Here is a 24,590-nt window from a genome sequence, read left to right as displayed (position 1 = left end):
TCAGGCCGAACATATCGTCAAACCTGTCATATATCACAATCGCCATGCTCTACCTTTACGTTTTTCATTCAGTGTGAAACACAAACAAATGGATTGTTAAAATGACCATCAAAATAAAGAAAGCATAGACGTTATGTGTCTTGCAACGACACAGTACTTATAGGCTTTAGGCTTCATGTCTTCATGCCTCACCTTCAGGCTACTTCGGACAAATTAGCCTCAGTTTCTCAATACATGAGTATAGTTTTCGTAATAATAATAATACAGTAAATCTAATCGTAACACGTACTGCAATCTTTGTCGTGACTGCAAAGTTACTGGACTGAAGCAGTGTATGGTTCATGGATGACTAGACGAGAAGCGGTGTACTAATTATCGCGGGAGCAAGGAATTAGCCTCGGTTTATTAATACAGTAACATCGTGTTAGTAACATCGTTTAGTTTTTATAATAATAAAAACGCTAATAATAATAACAATATCGTAAATATGATCATAACACTGTGACTTTGTCGTGACTGCAAAGTTACTGGATTGAAGTGGTGTATGGTTCATGGATGACCCGATGAGAAGCGGTGTGCTAATTATCGTGTGAGTCAGGAATTAGCCTCGGTTTATTAATACAGTAACATAGTCTTCATAATAATAATAACGTTAATAATAATAATATAGTAAATATAATCAACATTGCAATCCTTTGTCGTGATTGCAAAGTTATTGGATTGAAGTGTTGTATGGTGGTTCATTGTCGACTCAAAACATATAGAATACACCTGTGTCTCAATGCAATCTCTTCACTTCCATGGCAACAAACAGCTTAGAGACTTAGAGTACTTCAAAATAATTTAATACTTACATTATTTGCTAACTGAAGCCTGGTGTTGGCTTCGCGGTTAGGGTGCCGACTTGGGATCCTAGGATCCTGGGATCCTGGGTTAGAATCCCGGCCGTCGCCGAATTAACACCAGGGGGGTTGACTCAGCCTGTTCATCCTTCCGAGGTGGGCAAATTGAGTACCATTTCACTGGTAATTCCCTGTGTGTCGCAAGAGGCGACTAACAGGGTTGGCGGCAGGAAGGGCATCCGGCCATAAACATTGCTTCAAAAAGGGGACCACGGTGCCCAAAAAAGGCCAACCCCCTCTCTGCGGGGAAAAATGGCCTCTAAAGGCGGTTCTTCTTCTTTTCTATTTGCGAACTGGTATCTCCACCCAGGTGATACGATCCTCTTCAATTAAAGTTTCAAACAAGCCCGGCTACGCTGCTGTTAGACTTTCGGTCTTGTTTTATGAAGAAAAGGATTTGTCATTTGCATGACAAAGGGTTTGAGAAAATGAAAATGGGGTGGTATGAGTTCAAGAACTGCCATCTTTGTCTTAGTCAAAACTATGAGGATGTGGCATAACGAAGAAAAACGTCTAAGCATCAAGATCTCCTCACTATTAATCAGATCTTATCAGACAGTTGGCTTGTCCATAACAAATGCTCGAGGACAAAAAGGCATTGACATATGGTTGGATGAAATGTGCAATACAAGAAAGGTTTTCTTGTGGTGTGTCTGATCAGATAATGAGCCATGCTCTATGCAGATTGTCAGTTCTGCCAAAGCAGTTCTTGGCTACTAGGGTTGAATTCCTGGATGGGTCGCCACTCCAACATAGGAAGTCAGGGCAGAAATTAGCAATTTGTTCAGTGTGTCAGCGATAACTCGCCTACTTTTTGTGAAGGACCCCGTGGGGATCTTTTACATGTAGCAAATAATGCTGGCAGAAGGAACGCCCAGTTTAACGTCCATCCGAGCGACGGCACACACATTGATGAATCACCATGCCCGCGAAACACCAGTTTATAGCTGGAATACATGACAGTGTATAGCTGGGCTGAGATTCAAACCAGACAAGTCAGCTTAGAGGCGAGTGTGCATACCTTTCGTCCATCCTGCCAGGAATGTGTGCTGAGATAGAAAAAAAAATGTAGCAAAAAGAATCAAACAAGTTGTGGTAACAAAAGAGAAGCAAATCGCACACAAACACTTGCTTTGAGGTGAAGCTGACGTCGGGCTGTCAAGTGGGTTTTGCAAAGATGGCGTATCTCGATTCGCCTTGTTCTGCTGGTGCATCTTTCTCAAATCAGCTAATGAAAGGCACAAGAAAATCGATGATAGTAAAGATTTTCTGGTGGTGACACATTTGGAAGAAGGCAGGGATTAAACATTTGGAAGAACAATTTACTATGGTATTGCCCGATTTCAAGTAAATAAAAACACTGGAGCAAAGTTGATGGCGCGCTATGGCAAATCCCCACGATTACCACCTATAGCAAAGTTTAAAGAAGGTAAAAAAATGCCACCAGGAATGACCCCATATCAAATTTTGAGTAAAATACATATTTCCATTTTGACGCGTGTCAAAACGTGGCATGAACCCAGGTATCAAATCCAAAACATCGCTACATACTTTATGTGTCCCCCAATGTGGATTGCATTTACAAAGTTTCATTAAAAATGTTTTACAATGTGCCCGTAGTTGCATTTTCGAAGTATTTGACCTTTTCACCCCACCACAGGAGGGGGGAGATGACACTGCTCTTGCACCTTTGTGCCATGTGCAGATCATAATTACCAAGTTTGGGAATTTCTGCACAACCGTTTAGGAGATAGCATAACAGACATGATATGGCAGGTCAAGGTTGCATAAAATGGTCAGTTTTAATTTTGCATTTTTTTTAGCGGTTTTCGACATGTTTAGCATACGGAAGAAGAGGAAGACATCTGATTACATCACGGATGCGGATGGGCTTTGCATTTTCAGATGCTTTCTATTGCTTTGAGAATACATAATTTTGTGTGCTCCTTCCATATCCTTGTAAAGGGTTCCTGCTGTAATAGAATAATAAACGTTATCGTTTGAACTACTGCATTAAGCACCTATTACCACTTCCTCTTCTTGAAAGCCAGAAAGAGGGCTTTTAAAAGAGGCATCTTTAAGATTCACCGAAAACTATTTTTTGGTTCCAAGTAAATTGACCAATAGCTTTCTAACGGTACCATTTTTTTTAATGGTACGACAGCAGGAAGTGCTGAAACTCAAGATCGTTCTGCTTCTTCAATACACACACACACACACACACACACACACACACACACACACACACACACACACACACACACACACACACACACACACACTTCGAGACCTGAAAGGACTCCGTTCTACCTTCTGAAACCCGCATTTGGAGATAGCAACCGACACACACACACACACACACACACACCGAGACCTGAAAGGACTCCATTCTACCTTCTGAAACCCGCATTTGGAGATAACAACCAACGACACACACACACACACACACACACACACACACACACACACACACACACACACACACACACACACACACACACACACACACACACACACACACACACACACACTCACACATCCTTTTAGTAATAGATTGCCACATCACAATTGGATTACCAGTAAAAGACCCCGCTTGCAGTTAATCAATCTCAATGGTGGGAATAATATGTCTGCCCCACATGGCCTGGTCTACACGAGATGCTCATCCATTAATTGTGGTCGACTCACATTCCTTAGCCGAATGATGCTGTGAAGAGGAACAGGTTGAGATGGTTTGGTCATGTGTTGAGGAAGGATGAAAGTGACTGGTTGAGAAGAGTGATGGAAATGAATGTAGAAGGAAGTAGAGGACGGGGAAGACCGAGAAAGACTTGGCTAAAGATGGTGGAAGAAGAAATGCAGGCAAGACGGTTAACAAGGGGAGATGCAGAAAATACGGCAAAATGGAGAAGATTGCCATGGGGACCGCAAGGCTAACCTCCGCTCTAGCAGGGAAAATGGCCTTTAAAATGCATGTTGTTGTTGTTGTCACATTCCTTAGCCCTCCCCTCTGCTGTACATTCTACTTAAAAAAAAAAAAAAAAAAAAAAAACAGAATGTGCTGTAGCAAAGCCATACAACTGTAATGAAATTGTTCCTTTTCTTTTTTGTGACTTTGTACAATAATTTGTTGTACTAAATCACAATATAATCACAAAATGTTTGAGAGCAATTCCCCATCTACTTGTGACAAAACTTAAGATTTGGAGCAAAATTGATTTCATATAAATAAAACACATGGCAAAGGCGTTAAACTTCCACTTTCAAATGAATGAAAATAACACGAGTTAGGAAGTTGAGACTTCTTCAGCTTCTTACGTGTTCTAAAAAACATTGGAACCAATGAAATTTGTTCTTGGCGAATTGAAACAAGACATTTATAGGGCAAGTTGGTTGAAACATTGTGATTACCTTGTTATTTTTTTAGAAAATTTTATTTTGGATTGAATGGCATTCAGTGTGAACCACGTATTAGTCGTCAGGGAGAATGAGATGTCTAATTTTTGTTTGCTCCACCACCCTCCTCCATATCTCCCACAACCAATGAGTGGAGATAAATTTCATATTTATGACATGTGCAATGAAGGAAGAATCCCCCCCGCCTCCTCCTCCTGGTTAGCTCTGCACATGCCTGTTTCTTCCTTTACTCCTAGATCCTCTGAAACCCATTTCCATCCTCTCACTCCCATTGCCTTTCAAGTCTTCTATCATCCTCTCTTCCCTTCCTTTTCTAACAACACAGATAATTATAAATATGGCAAGGATACCAAACGAAGGGTATCTATCATCCTCTCTTCCCTTTTGCTCTTGCAAAAATGTCATGGGATCTTTCGACAGCCAAACAGACATCTGCAGGATGATATGATCCTTCTAAATGCAGTGAGTTCTGTAGCCATTGTGGCAGACAATGGTTTTAGTCAAATGAAACTACTAATGAATGAACCCAGAACTAAACAGTTCAGTGGCAAACAAGATGCTGGTGAATCGAATTAGCTATACTGTCATCAATAGCATGTACAAGCGGGATCTTATAAATACGAGTAGATACATTTTTATTTTGCCTGCTTACTCAGGATGTTGCCATGTACATCATGGTTGGGGGCCCCCCCACCACCCCGGCCCCAGGGATTGTAATCTTCAACGGTGCTCAATCCATTCTGCTGTCTCTTTGTCTGCATTTCTTTGTCTTTCATCTAATATAGTCATAAGGGAGGGGGGGGGGGGCGGGGTGGGAAAGCAAGTGATTAATAATAAAGTGTGTGTGTGTGTGTGTGTGTGTGTGTGTGTGTGTGTGTGTGTGTGTGTGTGTGTGTGTGTGTGTTGTACAAAGTAACTTACAAGCTCTTAAACGAGCCTTAAAACGACACCTCTCCAACTGAGGCATGTGAATGATTCACTCCAGTTACAAAAATTTGAAACAACATACATTTAGGAAAAAAGGTAAAGTTGGGGTTATCAGATGTTAATTCAAAGCACTGACTTCAAAGTTGGGGTTATCCAATTAGCTTACACCTCGTCTTTACCAACAAACTCAGAACATCTTTGTTCCAGAATAAGCAAACTTACATATAGAACCACCTTTAGAGGCCATTTTTCCCCGCAGGGTGGGGGTTGGCCTTTTTTGGGCACCGTGGTCCCCTTTTTGAAGCAATGTTTTACGGCCGGATGCTCTTCCTGCCACCAACCCTGTTAGTCGCCTCTTGCGACACACAGGGAATTACCAGTGAACTGGTACTCAATTTGCTGACCTCGGAAGGATGACAGGCTGAGTCAACCCCCCTGGCATTAATTCAGTGATCGACCGGGATTCAAACCCAGGATCCTCCGATCGAAAGCTGGCACCCTAACCGTTAAGCAAACCCATGATCCTAGGATCCCAAGCCTGCACCCTAACCGCTAAGCAAACCCATGATCCTAGGATCCCAAGCCTGCACCCTAACCGCTAAGCAAACCCAGGATCCTAGGATCCAAAGCTGGCACCCTAACCGCTAAGCCAACACCAGGCTCAAGCAAACGTACATATGCTGCATTGAAATGATGGTTGTAGATGAGCAATGTTTACTTTGGTATGGTCGACATTAGTTGGTGCACAAATTGCCCAAGATAGCACATACTGTTTTTGTGTGGCAAAACAGGAAGTAGTGGTAGCTGTTAGGGTTGTGTTTACAGTATGATTTCAGGTACTACATATTTAAGTAAATTTCTGGAGTTTTGCACTATCTAAGGGAAATTATGGAAGAAATTTGAACTCACTGCCATCTCGCAGTCATTACTAACGGTGGTCAATGTGTTTCTTATTTTTAGACTAACAACCAACATGGCAGCGGTCACTAAGTAGCTCAATGAGAATGCTCAAATAATGACTCAAACTGATCAGTGGAGGGCTTCATGGAATAGAGTCGACTAGCTACTGTAGAAAAGTCAATAAATATGCAAGAAATAATTTCATGCAGATTGAGTAACTGTGAATTAAAGTTTGTAATGAAACTTTGGCAAAGTGTATATCCTATGCTAGAATAGTGTTCAAAACTAAACATCTAAACTGTAATCACATCTAAACTTCATCAATTCAACAATGCAAGGTCACCTGGATCTTCAACTCCTCATGGCATGCCAATTTATTTGTACGACGCCTGTCATCGCCTTCCTGCCACAATGGAGACATGATCACACCTGTTGGCTCCTCAGTCTGTGCCTCGCAAGCCTGCTCTGAAGTCTGCTTCAACTGCTCTGTGTGGTCATGCGCCGATAATGTTCCTGCACTGCTCAAACGAGGAACACACAATTAGAACATTTATAGAAATGAAAATTCAGCTTTACATCTACAACACAACATAATGAACTAAAATGACACTCGGTAGAACGCATTCCTCCACCAGGCTGAACAGTTTATGTTTTGTATCCCACTGATAGGCCACTTCCTCATCCGAACGTTAACAAACATCTAATCGGCTTGTTCTTGTTACCTACCAACTTAATCTTGTCACCTACCAAAGTAAGTGAGACTACTTGTTTTTTTCACGAAAAGAAAGTTGCTAATGAGGGCCCAATTGACCTTGTACGCAAACAAATATGGTGGAAGTTTTGATATGTCATATGCTCCATACAAGCTCTTTTCCTCATCCCCTCTCCCTTTTTATACCAAGACTGGGACTCATGGAGGATTTGATGACAAAGCATTAAGAGGCCCACAGATCAAAATTATAGAAATGGGGAACTGGCAGACAACAGACTGAGTATCAAGCAAGGAACGCAGAGACAAGCAATAAAAGTGACATGAACATTGCAAGGGAACCAGAGGGGAAAGTAAAGGACATGTGATCATGGAAAGTTGATCACATCACAGGAAAAGTTGACAAACATGATCATTTCTCCATGATGTAGAAAAATGTATGTGAACTGGAGAGCAGAGTCAGTGCAAGAAGAAGAGATCAGGAAGAGGAATCCCTTTACTCTCCCCACCTCTTTCCCTTCTCTCGACACTCCTCCTTTCTCTCCTATACAATCCACCCTTCTCCACTTTAGCTCAATTATAATTAGCAACACTCTGCCCCCACCTGGTTTGTACATCATAATCATCTCGTGTGCTGCCTGTGGCTGCTGGTTTGCATCATTGCTGGGAGCGTGGCTGTGCCGCTGATGCAGGGCCAGCTTATTAGGGCAGGAATTTGGAATTCGGCCATGGTGCCAGCAAATACCCACCTACTCTTCGCGAAGGACACCATGGGATCTTTAATATCCACCAACTAATGCCGGTAGATGGGATGCCCGTTTAACGTCCATCCAAGGGACGGCACACACATTGATGAATCACCCAACCTGTGAAACACAGAGTTGACAGTGTATAGCTTGGTTGAGATTCAAACCCAGGCCAGACAGCTTAGAGACGAATGTGCGGAACTCTCAGCCATCCTGCCAGCCCCACTAGGTTTGTACAAAACAAGTAGATGGCTCCTAAATCCTTGGATCTGACTTTAAGCATTTTCAGCATTGTTGATATGGCAGGATGCTCCGACCAAATAGAACATGTTCAGACGTCGTTTCTGAGAACAGTGGAAAGCAGGCGAATTCGAAATTGACCAATACCATCCTAGAAATATGTCACGAGCAAGTTTCCGGGCAGTGGCCAAAGATTAATGGTTTCAAATCCTGTGGATATTAATGGAGGTGAATAGAATAATGTACAAATCAAATGAAACATCAGGAGGCCTTACTTTATTTGAAGTGACTTTATCACAAAGCATGTTTAACAATAACTTTTTTCTTTCAATGAGACAATCAGGCAACATTTCTTTATCGTATAAATCTTCAAATGTCCTGCAATTTTCATGAGTGGTCAGACGGCAGGGATTGTGCAGAATTCTGTGGTTATGACATTTGGTTTGAGAAAACATCACCAAGAATTATAATTTACATCAGCAATGCAAACACAGCAGTGACTTCAACTAAAGGATAAGCTCACAGCATTTGTGTTGAATGTTAAGGTTAGAGATCAAATATGACTTCGGTTCTCTTGCAATAAGACAAGTTCAAAAAAACAAAAAACATAAGCCTCGCTCATTCAGCAGGCTCTCATTAACTAGCTGGGTGATTTCAACAACAGAGAGCACTTCCAAGGCTGAACAGTTTATGTTTTGTATCTCATCGATAGGCCAGATATACGTCTGGACAATTCGTCCATGTCAAACACCAACATCAAATCTGCTTGTTCTCGTCACCTACCCAACACATGCACGAAGTTTTGCCATAATCTGTCCACAACATTTTGATATATCAAGCTGCATATAGTTTTTGGACCAATTGCTCAATGGTGAAGAATAATTTAGAAAAAAAAAGAAAAAAAAAAGGCATTCTCAGATCCGGATCTTCACTGAAATCGTCAAATTTGTCCATACACCCAACATGTCCACCATATTTCGTCTGAATCCCTCCCTAACTTTTTGAGACATCTTTCGCACAGACAAACACAGGCAGACAGGGCTGAAAACATAACCTCCATCCACCTTCCATGGTGGAGGTACCTTTTATTAGTCTAGGAAGTTTAGTACATTTCTGCATCTTTCTATACATTAAAAAGTACACTGATAACTTTCAAACACCTCAACAATGAAGTCTTTCTCACTTCAACATAGAATTGTAATATGAGGGTGTGTTGAAAAATAATGCCTCCTATTCTTGTCAGTCAAGATGGCAGAGGGCACCACAAAAATGTTAGTGCTGTGAAGTGCTGGAGATGAGAAGTTGGGATGACTGACTAGAGATAAGATGATTGCAGAGGACTGGAGATGATACTTGAGTGTACCAGTACGATCATGAGTGCAAGAGATGGTCAATTAAGTAAAGCTATAAAGCAAAGCACCACCCTGACTTTGCCCTGTCAGATTTTCATCTCTTCTCTAAAATTAAGGACCACCATAGTGGAGCACATTTTTCTTCTGGCAATGATGGGAATGCCGCTGTGAAGTGCTCGTTAAGTTAGCAGGATGCACAGGTCTATCGTGACGACATCAAAAATCTACTACGTTGTGAAGTGATGTTATCACAAAACTGCAAAGCTACGTGAACAAAACTATGTGGTAGAAATGTGTCTTTCACTGAGGAAAGGCTTCCGTCTGACCACTCTGCCATTAAGCCCAGATCGGTGAAGTGTTGCAGTGATGGTTGTCCTTCTGGAAGTTTCTCCCATCTCCAAACAGGATCTCTGGAGCTCAGCCAGAGTGTCCATCGGGTTCTTGGTCACCTCTCTTACCAAGGCCCTTCTCCCCCGATTGCTCAGTTTGGCTGGGCGGCCAGCTCTAGGAAGAGTCCTGGTTGTTCCAAACTTCTTCCATTTAAGAATTATGGAGGCGACTGTGCTCTTGGGAACCTTCAATGCAGCAGAATTTTTTTTGTAGCCTTCCCCAGATTTGTGCCTCGACACAATCCTGTCTCTGAGCTCTGCAGGCAGTTCCTTCGACCTCAGGGCTTGATTTTTCCTCTGATATGCATGGTCAGCTGTGAGACCTTATAAAGACAGGTGTGTGCCTTTCCAAATCATGTCCAATCAATTGAATTTACCACAGGTGGACTCCAATGAAGTTGTAGAAACATTTCAAAGATGATCAAGAGAAATGGGAGGCACCTGAGCTAAATTTCAAGTGTCATAGCAAAGGTCTGAATACTTATGTAAAGGTGATATTTCTGTTTTGTTTTTTTAAAATAAACTTGCAAAACTTTCTAAAATCCCGTTTTTTCTTTGTCATTATGGGGTATTGAGTGTAGATTGATGAGGGAAAAAATGACTTTAAACGATTTCAACATAAGGCTGCAACATAACAAAATGTGAAAAAAGTGAAGGGGTCTGAATACTTTCTGAATGCACTGTATGTTAAAACATATATGCATCGAAATACCAAGAGATAAATGCTGATCTTCTGTACTCTTGCCTCATTCATCTTTTGATCTCGCATCCAAATTTCTTGAGTATATACAAGGGGCAGTCAATAAGTAACCTTAAATTATTTTTCAAAACTTGTTTATTGCACGTACATGTGTAACAACTTATTTTTCAACATAATCTCCATTGCGTTAAATGCATTTTTCCAGTGCTTTACTAAGGCCTGGATTCCTCTGGGGAAAAAATGTTTGGGCTGCTTGTGTAGCCATTCGTACACCGCCTCTTGGACCTCTTCGTCGGATTGGGAAGTGGTTCCACCAAGCGCCTCTTTAAGTGGCCCAAAGATGTGGTAATCCGAAGGGGTGAGGTCTGGCGAGTAAGGTGGATGACGAAGACACTCAAAATGCAGGTCCTCGATTGTTGCAGCTACAGTGTGGGCAGTATGGGGCTGAGCATTGTAATGCTGGCCAAAACACCGGTCGTGAGTAGTACATGATGTTTTGATCTGATTGCTGGTTTCAGATGATTTTTAAGATCGCACGATGATGCACTGGTGACTGTGGTCCCTCTGGGTACATAATGCTCTGCATGTGGGCCTCAGCTATCCCAGAAGAGCATCAGCATCACTTTTCCAGCGGACGGCTGTGTGCGGAATTGTTTGGGCTTCAGTGAAGTTGAATGGCGCCACTCTTTGCTTGCCCTCTTCGTTTTTGCCTGAAAGTAGTGGACACAGCTTTCATCCCCAGTCACTACGTGCTGTAAGAAAGCGTCGCCTTCGGTTTCATAATGTCGCAGAAGTTCTTCACATGCATCCACTCACCGTTCTTTCAGTTCGGGTGCGAGTTGTCTAGGCACCCATCGTGCAGACACTTTGTGGAACCCCAGCACGTTGTGAATGATATGGTGTGCTGAACCATGGCTAATGTTCAATTCGGAGACCACTTCATCCAGCATAATGCGACGGTTTTACCTTAGCAGACGCTCAACTCCTGCAACCATTTCTGGTGTGTCGGCTGTGTGAGGCCGGCCCGAGCGAGCAGCGTCTGCCACACTGGACACTCCACTTTTACACTTCCTGTCCCAGTCGTACACCTACTGCAGCGATAAACGTGCGTCACCATATTGCATCTTCATTCTGTGATGGATTTCACTGGGATTCACACCCTCACTTCCCAAGAAATGGGTGACAGAACGTTGCTACTCTCTGGTGCATGCTTCTCAGGGAGCCGCCTTCTTGGAACTGCTCTACTGACGTCATACGCTCAATGTTGCCAGATCTAAAACAGGCAAAACATGACTCTTACCCATAGATATAACATATGTCTTCTGCAACTACACACATTACATTCTCGAATTTATATCGCCATTTTAAGGTTACTTATTGACTGGTCCTCGTAGCAAGAATAACAAATTTGGCTTAACGGTTCCAATACTTATGGAGGGTACTGTACAATAATACCTATTATATTAGTGCAGTACTTTATTAGATTGTACAGGTGTGTAAATTACGAAGAGGAGGAAGCTGCTTTAACAATGTTATTTCCAAAGTAATGGCAACCTTTTAGCCTCATTTTAAACTCCCTGCCTCAATACGTGGGATACAAGTAGAAACATGGATGTCCAGGTATTACCTTCAATGCAAATAATGAGATGACTTTCAGATACTAATAAAATAAAAAATATCATGGGAAAATGACAGTAAATACTTTTGAAACTTTATATTTTTGGAAAAATAAAATAAATTAAAAAAATTCATTTTACTGCCACAGAACTTGTGAAATACCACTAGGTTTCATCCACATCTCAAATCTCATTTAAAATGTGATCTCTGATTTATGAATCAATGTCTTGTGATGCTGTGATTATCAACACTAGGACGTGCCCGCACGTACGTGCTTGCCCGTACGTGCATGCAAAAAAAAAACTTTGACACCACGTCGCAGTAACGACCACAGAACCCCCCCCCCTCTATTTACATGAAATGGTTTGGTCCATTCGCAAAGCCAAAGCGAACGGCTTGCGAGTACGGTAGAACCCCCCCCTCTATTTACATGAAATGGTTTGGTCCATTCGCAAAGCCAAAGCGAACGGCTTGCGAGTACGGTGACCATAGCTCGGTAACTACTTGTCCGATTAATATGAAACCTTGAAAAGGCACATCCTCGGGTCCCCAGCAATATACCTGGCAAGTTTCAAGTTTATCGGACCGGTAGTTGTCGAGAAACAGCGGTCACAGACAAACACACAGACACACAGACACACAGACACACAGAGATTACTGGAATTATAGATAGATGACAACAATTCCGATGATCATCATTTACACAACGAATGGCAAGAAAACTCAAAAAAAAATCCTTCCAAAAAGGCAATACTCACTGTTCCATGGCCTGTTTAGAAGGTACACATTGAGGTAGGTTGCCAGGAGGTATAAAACAGTTTCTGGAAAACTGCAATCCCACCGTTTGCATGTGTGGTTGAACATACATTGGTAGAGGTTGCACGTCAGTATAGCCAACATAAGGAATGGCACAGCCACAGGAAGTGCTGGTTCCAACTGGAAATAATTGGGAAAGATGTTTTTGGAAAGAGAAGACTAAATTAAAAAAAACAAACATTTTACAGATCACAATGAATTATTTCAAGGTTGAATCTCTGTTTGAAATTTTAGGAATGCTCATTTTCAAAAAAAAAAAAAACTCCTACATTGTGCAACAGATGGCTCTGGCATGTCGCTGGCATGCTGGTTGTTGTGGTGAACTTGACTGTGGGGCAAAATATAGTTTGTAGAAGGGGTGTAGGTCTGACCGATAGGTGGGAGAGAATTGTGGTTATGGAGGAGAATGGGAGAGGGCAATCGATTTTGAGCATGGGATAGGACGTGCTGGATATGAGTGGAGCGACAGTTCACATTGGTTTTGGGAGGGGGATAGGATGGAGGATGTGGTTGTAGAACAGCTTGCGACGATTTGGAAAAATCAGCTTTCCAAGAAGAGCCCAGCATTTTGGCCAAGCGATGTGCCTATTGAAAATAAGAGAGATGATACCGACATTGCTGATCATTAAATGTTCCAGAGGCATTTTTTGACTTAAGCAAGAAAAAAAAAAAGAAGGAAATTGCAGCTTATTAGTGAACTAAAGAACTTTTACCCTAAGTTGCCATGGAAAGAATCATGAAGAAACCCAAAAAGAATTTAGTAAAAATGCCCCAAATGGACCTGAAATTAATAGTGAAGGATTGTAAGTAGCTATTCATGATTACAATGAAGAAAAATTGATATGAGAGGCATTCAAAACAGATATTCACGATACTCAGAGGTAGCCCAATAAAGTAAATAGGATATTCAACTAGAACGGCACTCGGTAGAGTGCATACAATGGGACCAGCCGTCTTGCCAGGCTGAACAGTTTACGTTTTGTATCCCACTGATGGGCCATATCTGGATCCGGGCCTGAACCAAAATCTAATCAGCTTGATCTTGTCACCTACCCAGCTCATCTTCCAAGTTTCATCCAAATCCGTCTACAACTTTTTGACATATCATGCTATACATAGTTTTTGGCCCAATCTCTCAGTGGTTAAGAATCACTTTAAAAATTGTCGTGCACGGATCTGGATATTCACCCAAATCTAATAATTTCGTCCTTGTCACACATCCAACCTGTCAACCAACTTTCATCTGAATCCCTCCACAACGTTTTGGGATAACCTTTTCACAAACAGGCAGACAAAACAAAAACAGACAGATGGGTGAAAATATAACTCAGTCTACCATCGGTGTAGCCTGGTGTTGGTTTAGCGGTTGGGGTGCTGGCTTTGGATCCTAGGATCCTCGGTTTGAATACCGGTCGATCACTGAATTAACACCAGGGGGGTTGATTCAGCCAATCATCCTTCAGAGGTCGGCAAATTGAGTACCAGTTCACTGGTAATTCTCTATGTATCGCAAGAAGCGACTAACAGGGTTGGCGGCAGGAAGGGCATCCGGTCGTAAAAACCTTCTTCTTTTTTTGTTGTTGAAAACAGAATCGAGGCTTGTGAAAGAGCTAACATTTATCAACAAACAAATCAAACAAACAAGCAAACAAAGTATATAAAAAGGGGAGCGGTAGACAAGATGGGGAGAGAAGGGGAGGGAGCACACAAACACAACATTTGAGAGCAGGGACATCGGGAGATGTGTGGGAGGCAGAGGGCTTGGGGGAAGGCAGGATAGGTATAAAATGCAAGGACACCAAGGACTTCCAGGAAAGAAGTTGGTATTTCAAAAAAGTGGATTTGGGGTGAAATTAGCGGGGGTAGAAAAGATCAAGGTTTTGGATTGGGGAAGATCAGAGATGGCGGTGAACAGCTGTTTTAAAGACCTGGAGGGAGGAGTGGGATTGAAGAGAGTGAGGGAGTTTGCTCCAGAGGCGGGAGAAAAGAGGAATGAAGGAGTGAAGGTGAGCAGAGAGTCTTGATTTTGGCAGTTTAACCATAAGAGGGTTGCAGGCAGATCTTGTGCGACCTGTAGGAATATTTGGGGGACAGAGCACAGACAGGGCTGGGGGGGCTAGGCCGGAGAGGAGTCGGTAGAAGACGGAAAGACCACCAACCTGCCTGCGGTGAGTAAGTGAAAGGCCCTCGGAGATAGCGTCATCGCGGGAGATTCCAATGATTCTGAACGCTTTGGTTTCAACAGCGTGATGACGAGCTAGGTGTGAGGCAGGAGCACCAGCCCAGAGGGGAGAGCAGTACTCCATTGAGCTGCGGATGAAAGCCTTGTATGTGGTGAGGAGCTCAGGTGTGCCAAGGAAGGACTTCGCACGACGGAGGATGCCCAGTCGGCGACTGGCTTTGGAGGCCAGCTTGGAAATGTGGTTTTCCTAGGAAAGATCATGGCAGATAGTGAGACCCAAAAGCTTGAGTGACAGAACTTCTTGGAGAAGATTATTGAGAAAGTGGATGGGAGGGTTGTCCAGTCGGTCTTTTCGGAGAGACATCGAAAGAGTGTGAGATTTGTCAGGATTGAAAGACATGTTCCACTTGTTTGCCCAGTCTGTGATTTTGTCCAGGTCTGCAGAGAGTGAGGAGGCTGCAGAGTGCCGATCTGAGGGATGAGGAATGGAGCGGCAGAGAGTGGAGTCATCATTGCTTCAAAAAGGGGACCACGGTGCCCAAAAAAAGGGGCCAACCCCTGCTCTGTGGGGGAAAAAATCGCCTCCAAAGGCGGTTCGTCTACCTTCGGTGGCAGAGGTAATCAGAAGAAAGACAGAGGAACCGTCAGACCACTTCAATCTGTACAAATATGGTTGAAAGCCTGGATCCAGGCCTGAACCAAAATCTAATCAGCTTGTTCTTGTCACCTACCCAGCCAATCTTAATTTTTCAAAACCAATCAAAATTTCAATTTCAAAACCTTCAAAACCAATCTTAATTTTTCACCTTAACGTACACCAGATTTGCTCAGGGAAACAAGACAAAAGGACCAGAAAGAAAGCAAGATTAAATAATGTTTGGAATTAGGTGGTAATCAGGGAGCACGTGTAATTCCATGGGACTCTTGTGGTGATAGCAAACAAATGGCCTATGCAGTCAAATAGGAGCCCAGTGAACAATAAAATAAATAAAAATGAATAAGTAAATAAATAAATAAATAAATAATAATAAAAAAAATGAAAAAAATAATGTTGGCAGTCAAGGAACATGTTCAAAATTATTTGGGAAGCTACTGGAAAAAACCCACAAAGCGACATTGTGGTTGCTTTTATTTGACTGAAAAGACATGTTACATTCTCAAAATCCTCTATATTTCAAACTCAAAATTCATAGCATGCTGTTCGTCATCAATTCAACTACAAATGATTATAATGTAAAAATTCGAAAAAAAAATGATCACTGGCTGGTAATGAGTTAGAATGGATACCGTCCTGCGATGCAAAACCATCCTGCCAATGTTAGCGCTTCATAACTGAATACTTTTGGCAATACAGAAAAACAGAAATATATATATATACACACATATATATATATATATATATATATATATATATATATATATATATATATATATATATATATATATATACTAGGGCATGCCCGTACTATATCTATATCTAAAATTATATCCCCCCCTCTATTTACATGAAATGGTTTGGTTCATGAAATGTTTTGGTCCATTCGCAACGCCAAAGCGAACGGCGAACGCTTTACATGAAATGGTTTGGTGCATGAAATGTTTTGGTCCATTCGCAACGCCAAAGCGAACGGCGAACGGCTTGCGAGTACAGTGACAATCCCCCCGGGGTTTTTATTAGTTTTAAAACATAGTTTAACGCCAACATAGCGCCAACATAGTTTGCAAACGTGAAATAAATGAATACGCTCTCAAATGTGCCATCCGAGGCAGAGTGTGTCCACCACGTTCGGCACACGCGATAGCTCGCTGCTCTCTGATTGGTTGAATCGTTTTTTGGACATAGCTCGGTAAGTAATTGTCCGATTAATATGAAACCTTGAAAAGGCACATCCTCGGGTCCCCAGCAATATACCTGGCAAGTTTAAAGTATATCGGACCCGTGGTTGTCGAGAAACAGCGGTCACAGACAAACAAACGTACAAACGTACAAACAAACAAACACACAGAGATTACTGGAATTATAGATATATATATATATATATATATATATATATATATATATATATCAAGTAATATATATCATTATATCATATCATATAATATATATATATCATTATGCGACTCCATACCGTCAGTGTGGGAATATGGTGTGGTGTCCAAGTGGGGAACCGCCATAAAGGTGTTCCATACAGCTATTTCTGCACCTTAATGGGAGCGATAAGCAGTAGCTGTATGGGACACCTTAATGGCGGTTCCCCACCGACGGTATGGAGTCGCATAATGACTGGTATATAACCGAAAGATTTTCAGCCACAAGTGTATGGAAGACTCACTGCTTTGCCCTGATGAAGCCCCAATAAGGGCGAAACCAGGTCGGTAACTGAGTTTTGCATACACTTGTGACAGTATCTGAATTAACATCTATAAATAAATAAAAATTACACACTGCGAGATGGCTCCTCTGGAGCTTGGCAGGCAAGGCGGACACACGTGGCGGTGACGTCACGGCGTTCGCTCATTAGGTTGGAGCACTAAATTATATATACTAATATATATATATATATATATATATATATATATATATATAAATATATATATATATATATATATATATATATATATATATATATATATATATACATACATACAGAAAAATAATGCACTCCTAATGCCATGAACAGCGCAACAGTACTTTGTTGCTCAATGTCAAACTGAACGTTATGCCAACATATGTTGATAGTAGATAGAGGGTCTCTACTCATGGCCAATCTGGTCACTCTCTCGAAACATTTTTTTTTTTTTTTGTATACTGAATCGAGGCTCGTGAAAGAGCTAACATTTATTTCACAAACAAATCAACCAGACAAACAAAATATATAAAAAGAGGGAGCGGAAGACAAGATGGGGAGAGATGGGGAAGCACACAAACACATTGTCCAACACTCTCAGATACATCGGCACCATCAGAACAACCACAGATACCTGTCCAGTTGAGCCCTGCCTTCCTACAGGAACATCTAGCAGAACGGCATTGCATTGTAGTTTGCATGCACACTTGACCATATGGAGAACAGGTAATGGTGCCGACAACTGCATGGTCATGATGGGAGTCCACCCATCCCCATCTTGTTTCCACCCACAGTCTGCATGAGATGCAAGTACAAGCCACACTGTGGTATCTTCTTAAACAACCACCATTGCATTTTCTTCACCAAAACAATCAGGGTCTGTGGTACGTGTACCTTGCAGATAAGCTCTTCAATGGAAGCAGCCGTCTTATCAATTGACATCACAGAGGTGCCAAGATCTGCCAAGGCTATTACAATGCAGTTGCTTGCATCTTGGAATACCTTCCAGAAGGCATACTTCCCCTTGCCAGGGAAACTACCAGTATTATCTCTGCCACTTATTGTATGTAGGCTTGGCAACGCTGCTGATTTTCTTGGACCCAAGGTATCATAGATGGGACCAAGTGGAATGGCCCTACTCCGTCTTCCAGTTCCAGTGACAAAGGCTGTATGTGTCCTTGCATAGTTCTGGATAGCGTCGCACAGCCTGAATTAATCCATTTGCGTCAGGAATGCAGATTCTGATGCGTGTAGCCCCACAGGCTGTGGCTTCAGCAGCATGCAGGAGCAGCTTGGTATCGGCCTCTTCATGATCACTGTCTAGTTAGCTCTAATCGGTGTGTGTTGCTCTGCATTGGATGGCCCATGCCACAAAGACTGGACGCCCCATTGAATGTGCCTTCTCCAGGAGCTTCTCGGCAAAGTAGCCCATCAGTTCCCTCTTGGTGTCGCCATGAGACAGTAACCTCCTCATGGGAGTCTTGGCTATATTCATTGAAACTGTGATGTGATGGGCAACTGCTTATCTGTGTCCCTTGTCTTCGGTTTCATCTAGCATGCTTCAGCGAATGCTTGATATCGTATCTGTTGAAAATTGCTCTCATTTCGTCCATTTGGCTGTACTTATCAAGGATACGGGAGATTAAGTGGTCTTCCAGCTGACGGCAATTAAGGACGGCTCCCCCCATTGACTGCACTTCTGACATTCCATCTACTAGAGCAATGCTACAAGCAGTGGCTGCCTCATGGCAAGTCTGCATGCAGTCACCGTCTGGGCCTGGGTTATTGCTCTCTGCTGCTGGTAGACTCGCCTGGATGGTCATCAAATTGCTCTTCATGTGGCAGTACAGCATTTCTCCATCAAAAGCAAAAAGAGACCAAAGCACAATAGAGAGCTCATAGCTGCCATCAGCTTCCTCGAGGTTTACGTCTGGCTGGGACTTGGATACCACCAGCATTCGGGTGAAGCTTCGGCTTCGGTCTTCTTTGAGCTCGACCAGTTTTGGTCCCAGACTGAGTTTCACTCGCTTCCCTGGGATTTTTCAAGTATTTAGATGACATCTCTTTATTAAGAGCCCACAAGTTGATTGCATTTGCATTTATGTGACTATGAACAAAGTCATCAAACAACTGCTGGCCAATAGCGCTCTGTCCATACAGGTCCTGGGTGACCCTTTGAGGTATCACTGCCTTGGTGGCCAAGTTGAAGAGCTCAGTGAAGGGGTTGGTGAAGCCCTTTAGAGCGGGGGTTAGGTCATCAATGTTCTTCTCTTATCTCCTCATGGCCGAGGCACTGAGTGCTAGAACACAGAGGTTTTACCTACTAGAAAGTGTGCTCATGCTTCAATAGATCGGACTGAAAGTAACGTTGCACCACTTGCACATACATTCTTGATTTACTGCTCACCAATTTTGGAGAACTGAAAACATGTGAAATTATGCCATATTTTGTCGAGCTCATAAATCAGGACAAAACAATATTTCAGACTGCCAACAAGTTTTTCTTAACATAATTTGGGCTTCCCTCAAGACATCTGGATGGGTGGGTTCTTTTCACCACCAAAGTCCCATGGAAGTCAATTTCGTTGTGTGTGCTCCCTGACCATGGAGTGGGTCCCTTCTCTGTCGATGCCAGAATGGCAGAGTGGGTGAGTAAAAAGAAGAGGTGGGAAAGAGAAACGAGCTGGCCAGATCAGCGTATTACACAATCGTTGCCGTCCGATTGACATGAAATTTTACCAAAGGAGCGCCTCCGCCTGTATAATTTTTGTATTCATAATTATGACATCATAGGTCACATGCTAGACACCATCTTGGAAAAACTTTAGACCTCTATATCTCCCAAACCACTCAATGGAAAAAGTTGAAACAAGACTCAGTGTCAAGTACTCCCCATGGGGAATAAGATATGTTGATGATGTCATGGGTGCCTTCATTATGACATCATAATTCGCCAAGTACAAAGCTTGATTCGATCAGTATTAATTTTTTTCTCTGCAATTCTTGGTCCGATTGACATGAAATTTTCACCACAGGAGCGCTTCCTCCTGTAGAATATTTAAATGATGATTATGACGTCATACACCATGTGGTGCAGACACCATCTTGGAAAAACCGAAAAACGTTGCACCTCTATTTCCAAAACCACTCCATGGAAAAAATAGAAACATGGCTCATTGTAAAGAACTCCGCATGGGGACTCGGTGTTGTTAACGATGATGTCATTGGTGCCGTAATCATGACATCATAATTCAACAGGGACAACGCTTAGTCGGATGAGTTTGGAATTTATGGAGCGTGATCTACGCAACAATAATGTTAGGGAATATAAATTTATGATGTCATCGCTCATGTGGTCTGGCAGGCATATTGGATCAAAGAAAAAACACTTTCAAAAACAGAAGAGTTGGCTCGCATCAAGTTGACTGTGCAGGGTAAGTATTCTATGAATACTATCTAGTTGTTGTTTTTTGAATAAATATCTTGGATGGAAGATATAAATGTTTGACGCTCGATTGGCCCGAACCCTCCACCCCCCCCCCCCCCCCCACCCCCCGCCCCGCCAAAAATGGATATTTCATTTCCTACGTGACCAGATACGTCATCACAGGAATTATTTTGCTGTGGGTAGTTTTTACAATGACTAGAATAGAAGACCCATTGCCTCACTGACGGGAATATCAATTTTTGTGTAATTGCAAAGAACAAACAAAAAAAAAAATAGATTTTTTTAATGGGAGAAAATAAAATGAGGCGGTGTATAGATACTTGCCTATCTGTCCACTCAGGGTGTGAGGAGATTGTTAATAGATCCAGAGCTCATGACGGAAGATTTCACCACATTTTCCCCAGAAGGTTTGACCCCTTAAAGTTACTTAAGCCACCTAAGTCATTCATAAAAAGTTTGCCAGTGCACCCCAGCTGGTGGGTCTGGATACCAGACCCCCTTGAAAAGCCACGTCCAAGGGGTTGCATGTTCCCCATCTAATAAATGGCCTAAAAACTTTGTCAAAACAAAGTATTTTTTTGGCCCAGGACCATGCCAGATAGTCACAGAATGTGCTTTAAAGTGGATTGTCAGGTAAGCGTTTCTACTGTTATTGTCTACATTTATTCCATTTGTCACAGGGTTGTTGGTGTCGTTGTTGTTGTTGTTATTGGCCCTCATGTCCTGTAAAATTCCATTCCATCCAATAATCCATCCTTGATTGGTATATCTGCTAGTTGGTAACATTACAGAAACGAAAGGAAAACCAAATCTATGAAAATAAGTTAAAACTCACCTTAACCCTCTCTATATACTATTAAATTTTACACACTAAATAAGCAAAAAGACAAAGAGAAAAGAGAAATGGGCCCCCATTACAAATGACTCACATCCTTCTGTGGGTCAACAGCTCCAGAGATAGGAACTGCCAACTGAAATTCCTTCTCTCTGTTGAACATAATTCAGAAAGGTGAGTATCCTCACATATAACCACATTTGTAACATTATTCAAGTCTGTCTTTAAGTAATCTAACAAAATACAGGTATTGCACTAGCATTGAAAAAGTACTGTAATTAATGCAGATTATTTAAAAATTCAATCAATTATTTTGTAATAATCACAAAAATGCAATACTTAAAAACCACAATGCTGGGTGTTATTTTTGCAAAATATTCATTTTTTAATACAAAATGATTTGATATGATGAAAGACAAAAAAATAACGGAATACCAGCCCAATCTACTATGATCATCAGTCAATCCCCCACACACTGAAACATTTCCCCACAAAATCTTCAAAATAGTGTGTCCCTAACCCCTCTCAGTAACCACCCTTCCCAGTCGTACCCACCTGCACCTGGGAAGGTGGAAACGTTTCTGGCAACCCTCAACTACTGGACCAGATGGCATCAGCTCACGCGTCCTGAAAATCTGCTCTGCTGCTCTTGAACTTCCTCTCTCTCTGTCCTTTTCACCCTATCATTTACCACCTGCTTGAAAATCAGCCAACATCAGCCAACATCACAGCATTACATAAAAAGGTGCAAAAACGGATTCTCTTAAATACAGACCAATTAGCATACTTCAAATCTTCAGCAAGGTCATGGAATCCATCATCGCAGTTGACGTAAAACCATTCCTTTTCTCCAACAACAGATCATCTCAGATCATCAATTCAGATTCAGCCTGGTCACTCTACCAGGATGGACATGCTGTTTCTACTCTCCCAACAATTGATAGAGGCCCTCAATATCAGTCATGAGATCAGGGCCGTCTCTCAGGACATATCTTGAGCTTTCAATACAGTCTGGCATCCGGCCTTGCTTTGCAAGCACCTGTGGAATCCAAGGCCAAACCCAATCTTGGATTACTGACTCCCTCCACTCTCGTAGCCAAAGTGTGGCTCCCAACGGAGCCTTTTCTTCTCTAACACCTGTCAAGGCTGGAGCCCCAAGGCAGTGTTCTAGGCCCCATTCTATTCCTAATAATCATAAATGATCTCTCTAACTCTCTGGAAAATCCTCTATCTCTTTTCTGACAACTCCCCTCTCTGCCGTGACATCCCTCATCCATATGACAGACAGGTAGCAGCCTCTTCCCTCTCCTCAGACCTTAACAAAAATCACAAACTGGTCAAACACCTGGAACATGCCTTTCAATCCCGATAAATCCCACACTCTCTCTCTCTCCCGCGCACTCTCTCTCTCTCGCGCACTCTCTCCCTCTCGCGCACTCTTTCTCTCTCTCGTGCACTCTCTCTCTCTCTCTCTCTCTCGCGCACTCTCTCTCTCTCTCCCGCGCACTCTCTCTCTCTCTCTCTCCCGCGCACTCTCTCTCTCTCGTGCATTCTCTCTCTCTCTCTCTCTCTCTCTCTCTCTTGCACTCTCTCTCTTGTGCACTCTCTCTCTCTCTCTCGCGCACTCTCTCTCTCTCGCGCACTCTCTCTCTCTCTCTCGCGCACTCTCTCTCCCTCTCTCTCTGGATCGTGCTGCAAACCCACCTATCTACTATCTCAACAACCATCTCAAAGAGGTTCAGTCCCTCAAACATTTGGGTCCCACTCTCAGCCACGATCTTTCTTGGGTGAGCCTCATATCAAAGTTGGCCTCGAAAGCCCGGTGGCGAATGAGCATCCTCAATCATGCAAAGGTGTTTCCTTGGCACACCTGACCTTCTATCCACCTACAAGGCTTCTATCCTCAAATGCTCTCCCCTTGCCTCATATCTTTTCAAAGATGTAAGAAAGGAGAGCTCACATTTTTCACAGCTTGACGCCGTGGAAACCAAGGCCTTCAAGATCATTGTAATCTCTTGCGATGAAGCTGAGTCTATGGGCATAACATTTCACCATCGCCGACAGTTTGCTGGTCTCTAACTTTTGCCTAATTTCTGATCCTGCAACCTCTTCCCTCTCCGTACTCTATCATCCTCCCCCTCCCTCATGCATCGCCCACCTCCCTCAATCCTCCCCCCTCCCCGAGTATCTGCTGAACGCACTCGGTCCACCAGCAATTGAGAGATTGAGAGAGTTTCATTGTACTATTCACAACACCCTCCTAGTGAAAATGCCTAAATTCAGAAACACTGTTCACCTCCACTTATTTATTCCTCCCTTTTCCCACCTGTGGAACCATCTTCCACACTCGATTTGATTCTTCTTTCCAGATCTTCAAGACAGCTGATCACCACAATCTCAGGCATTTGCCATCCAAAGTCATGATCTATTCTACACCCATTAAACCACCCACACCCATCTCAAACTTTTGCTTATGTATCCATCTTGTCCACCCCTTATGTTCTCCCCTAACCCCCATCGTTACTTGCATCAGTTGTTTGTCCATCTACATCTATAGCTACCTTCTCCCTCTGCACTGCTATTGGTGTTTCCCCTGTCTCCTGCTGTTCCTTTTGTTATGTTGTGTCCTAATCTGTTTGGTGTCCGAGCTCTTCCACGAGCCTAGACCTTGTATATTAAAAAAATCGACAGGCTCACTGAACACCAAAGGTACCTCTTCTTGTTGATCTTGCACTCCGCCATTTGTGCAAGCAACTCACGTCCATATTTCTCCTTCTTCCGTCGCTCTGCTCGGCTAAGCTCCGATGGATCTGTAGCATAGAGGTAAACATTACAACTTACGAGCCCATTTTTAATCACAAACCCAGAGGGGGCACATGTGGTTGAAATGTTTGTCCTTTCGGGGCACAAAGTGATCACAATTTTTTTTCCCCCATGACATTAACTTGCAGTCATCCAGAATAAAAAAGTTCAAATTGCAGGGAAATTCTAATGACAGGATTTAACACACGACAATTCAGGAGACGATGATGGTTCACGAGCGAGCGGTATTCAATGACAAA

General features: G+C 42.6%; 1 protein-coding gene across 5 annotated transcripts in view; it reads right to left on the bottom strand.

The window, feature by feature from the left end:
* The window catches only part of CSPP1 (centrosome and spindle pole associated protein 1), a 136,190-nt gene that overhangs the window by 68,718 nt on the left and 42,882 nt on the right, over window positions 1-24,590 (bottom strand). For all 5 annotated transcript variants that reach the window (XM_078783441.1, XM_078783443.1, XM_078783444.1 and 2 more), the window contains 7 exons: window positions 24,242-24,338; window positions 21,623-21,680; window positions 12,985-13,300; window positions 12,658-12,835; window positions 6,490-6,664; window positions 4,972-5,095; window positions 2,035-2,130 (listed from right to left, as the gene is read on the bottom strand). In XM_078783441.1, the coding sequence (XP_078639567.1) occupies window positions 2,035-2,130; window positions 4,972-5,095; window positions 6,490-6,664; window positions 12,658-12,835; window positions 12,985-13,300; window positions 21,623-21,680; window positions 24,242-24,338 (1,044 nt within the window). The remainder of the gene's footprint in view (window positions 1-2,034; window positions 2,131-4,971; window positions 5,096-6,489; window positions 6,665-12,657; window positions 12,836-12,984; window positions 13,301-21,622; window positions 21,681-24,241; window positions 24,339-24,590) is intronic.

The sequence above is a fragment of the Myxine glutinosa genome, chromosome 8, assembly GCF_964187855.1.
Source record: "Myxine glutinosa chromosome 8, kmMyxGlut1.1, whole genome shotgun sequence".
Taxonomy (NCBI): Eukaryota; Metazoa; Chordata; class Myxini; order Myxiniformes; family Myxinidae; genus Myxine; species Myxine glutinosa.
This window is presented reverse-complemented; position numbering and strand designations above follow the sequence as displayed.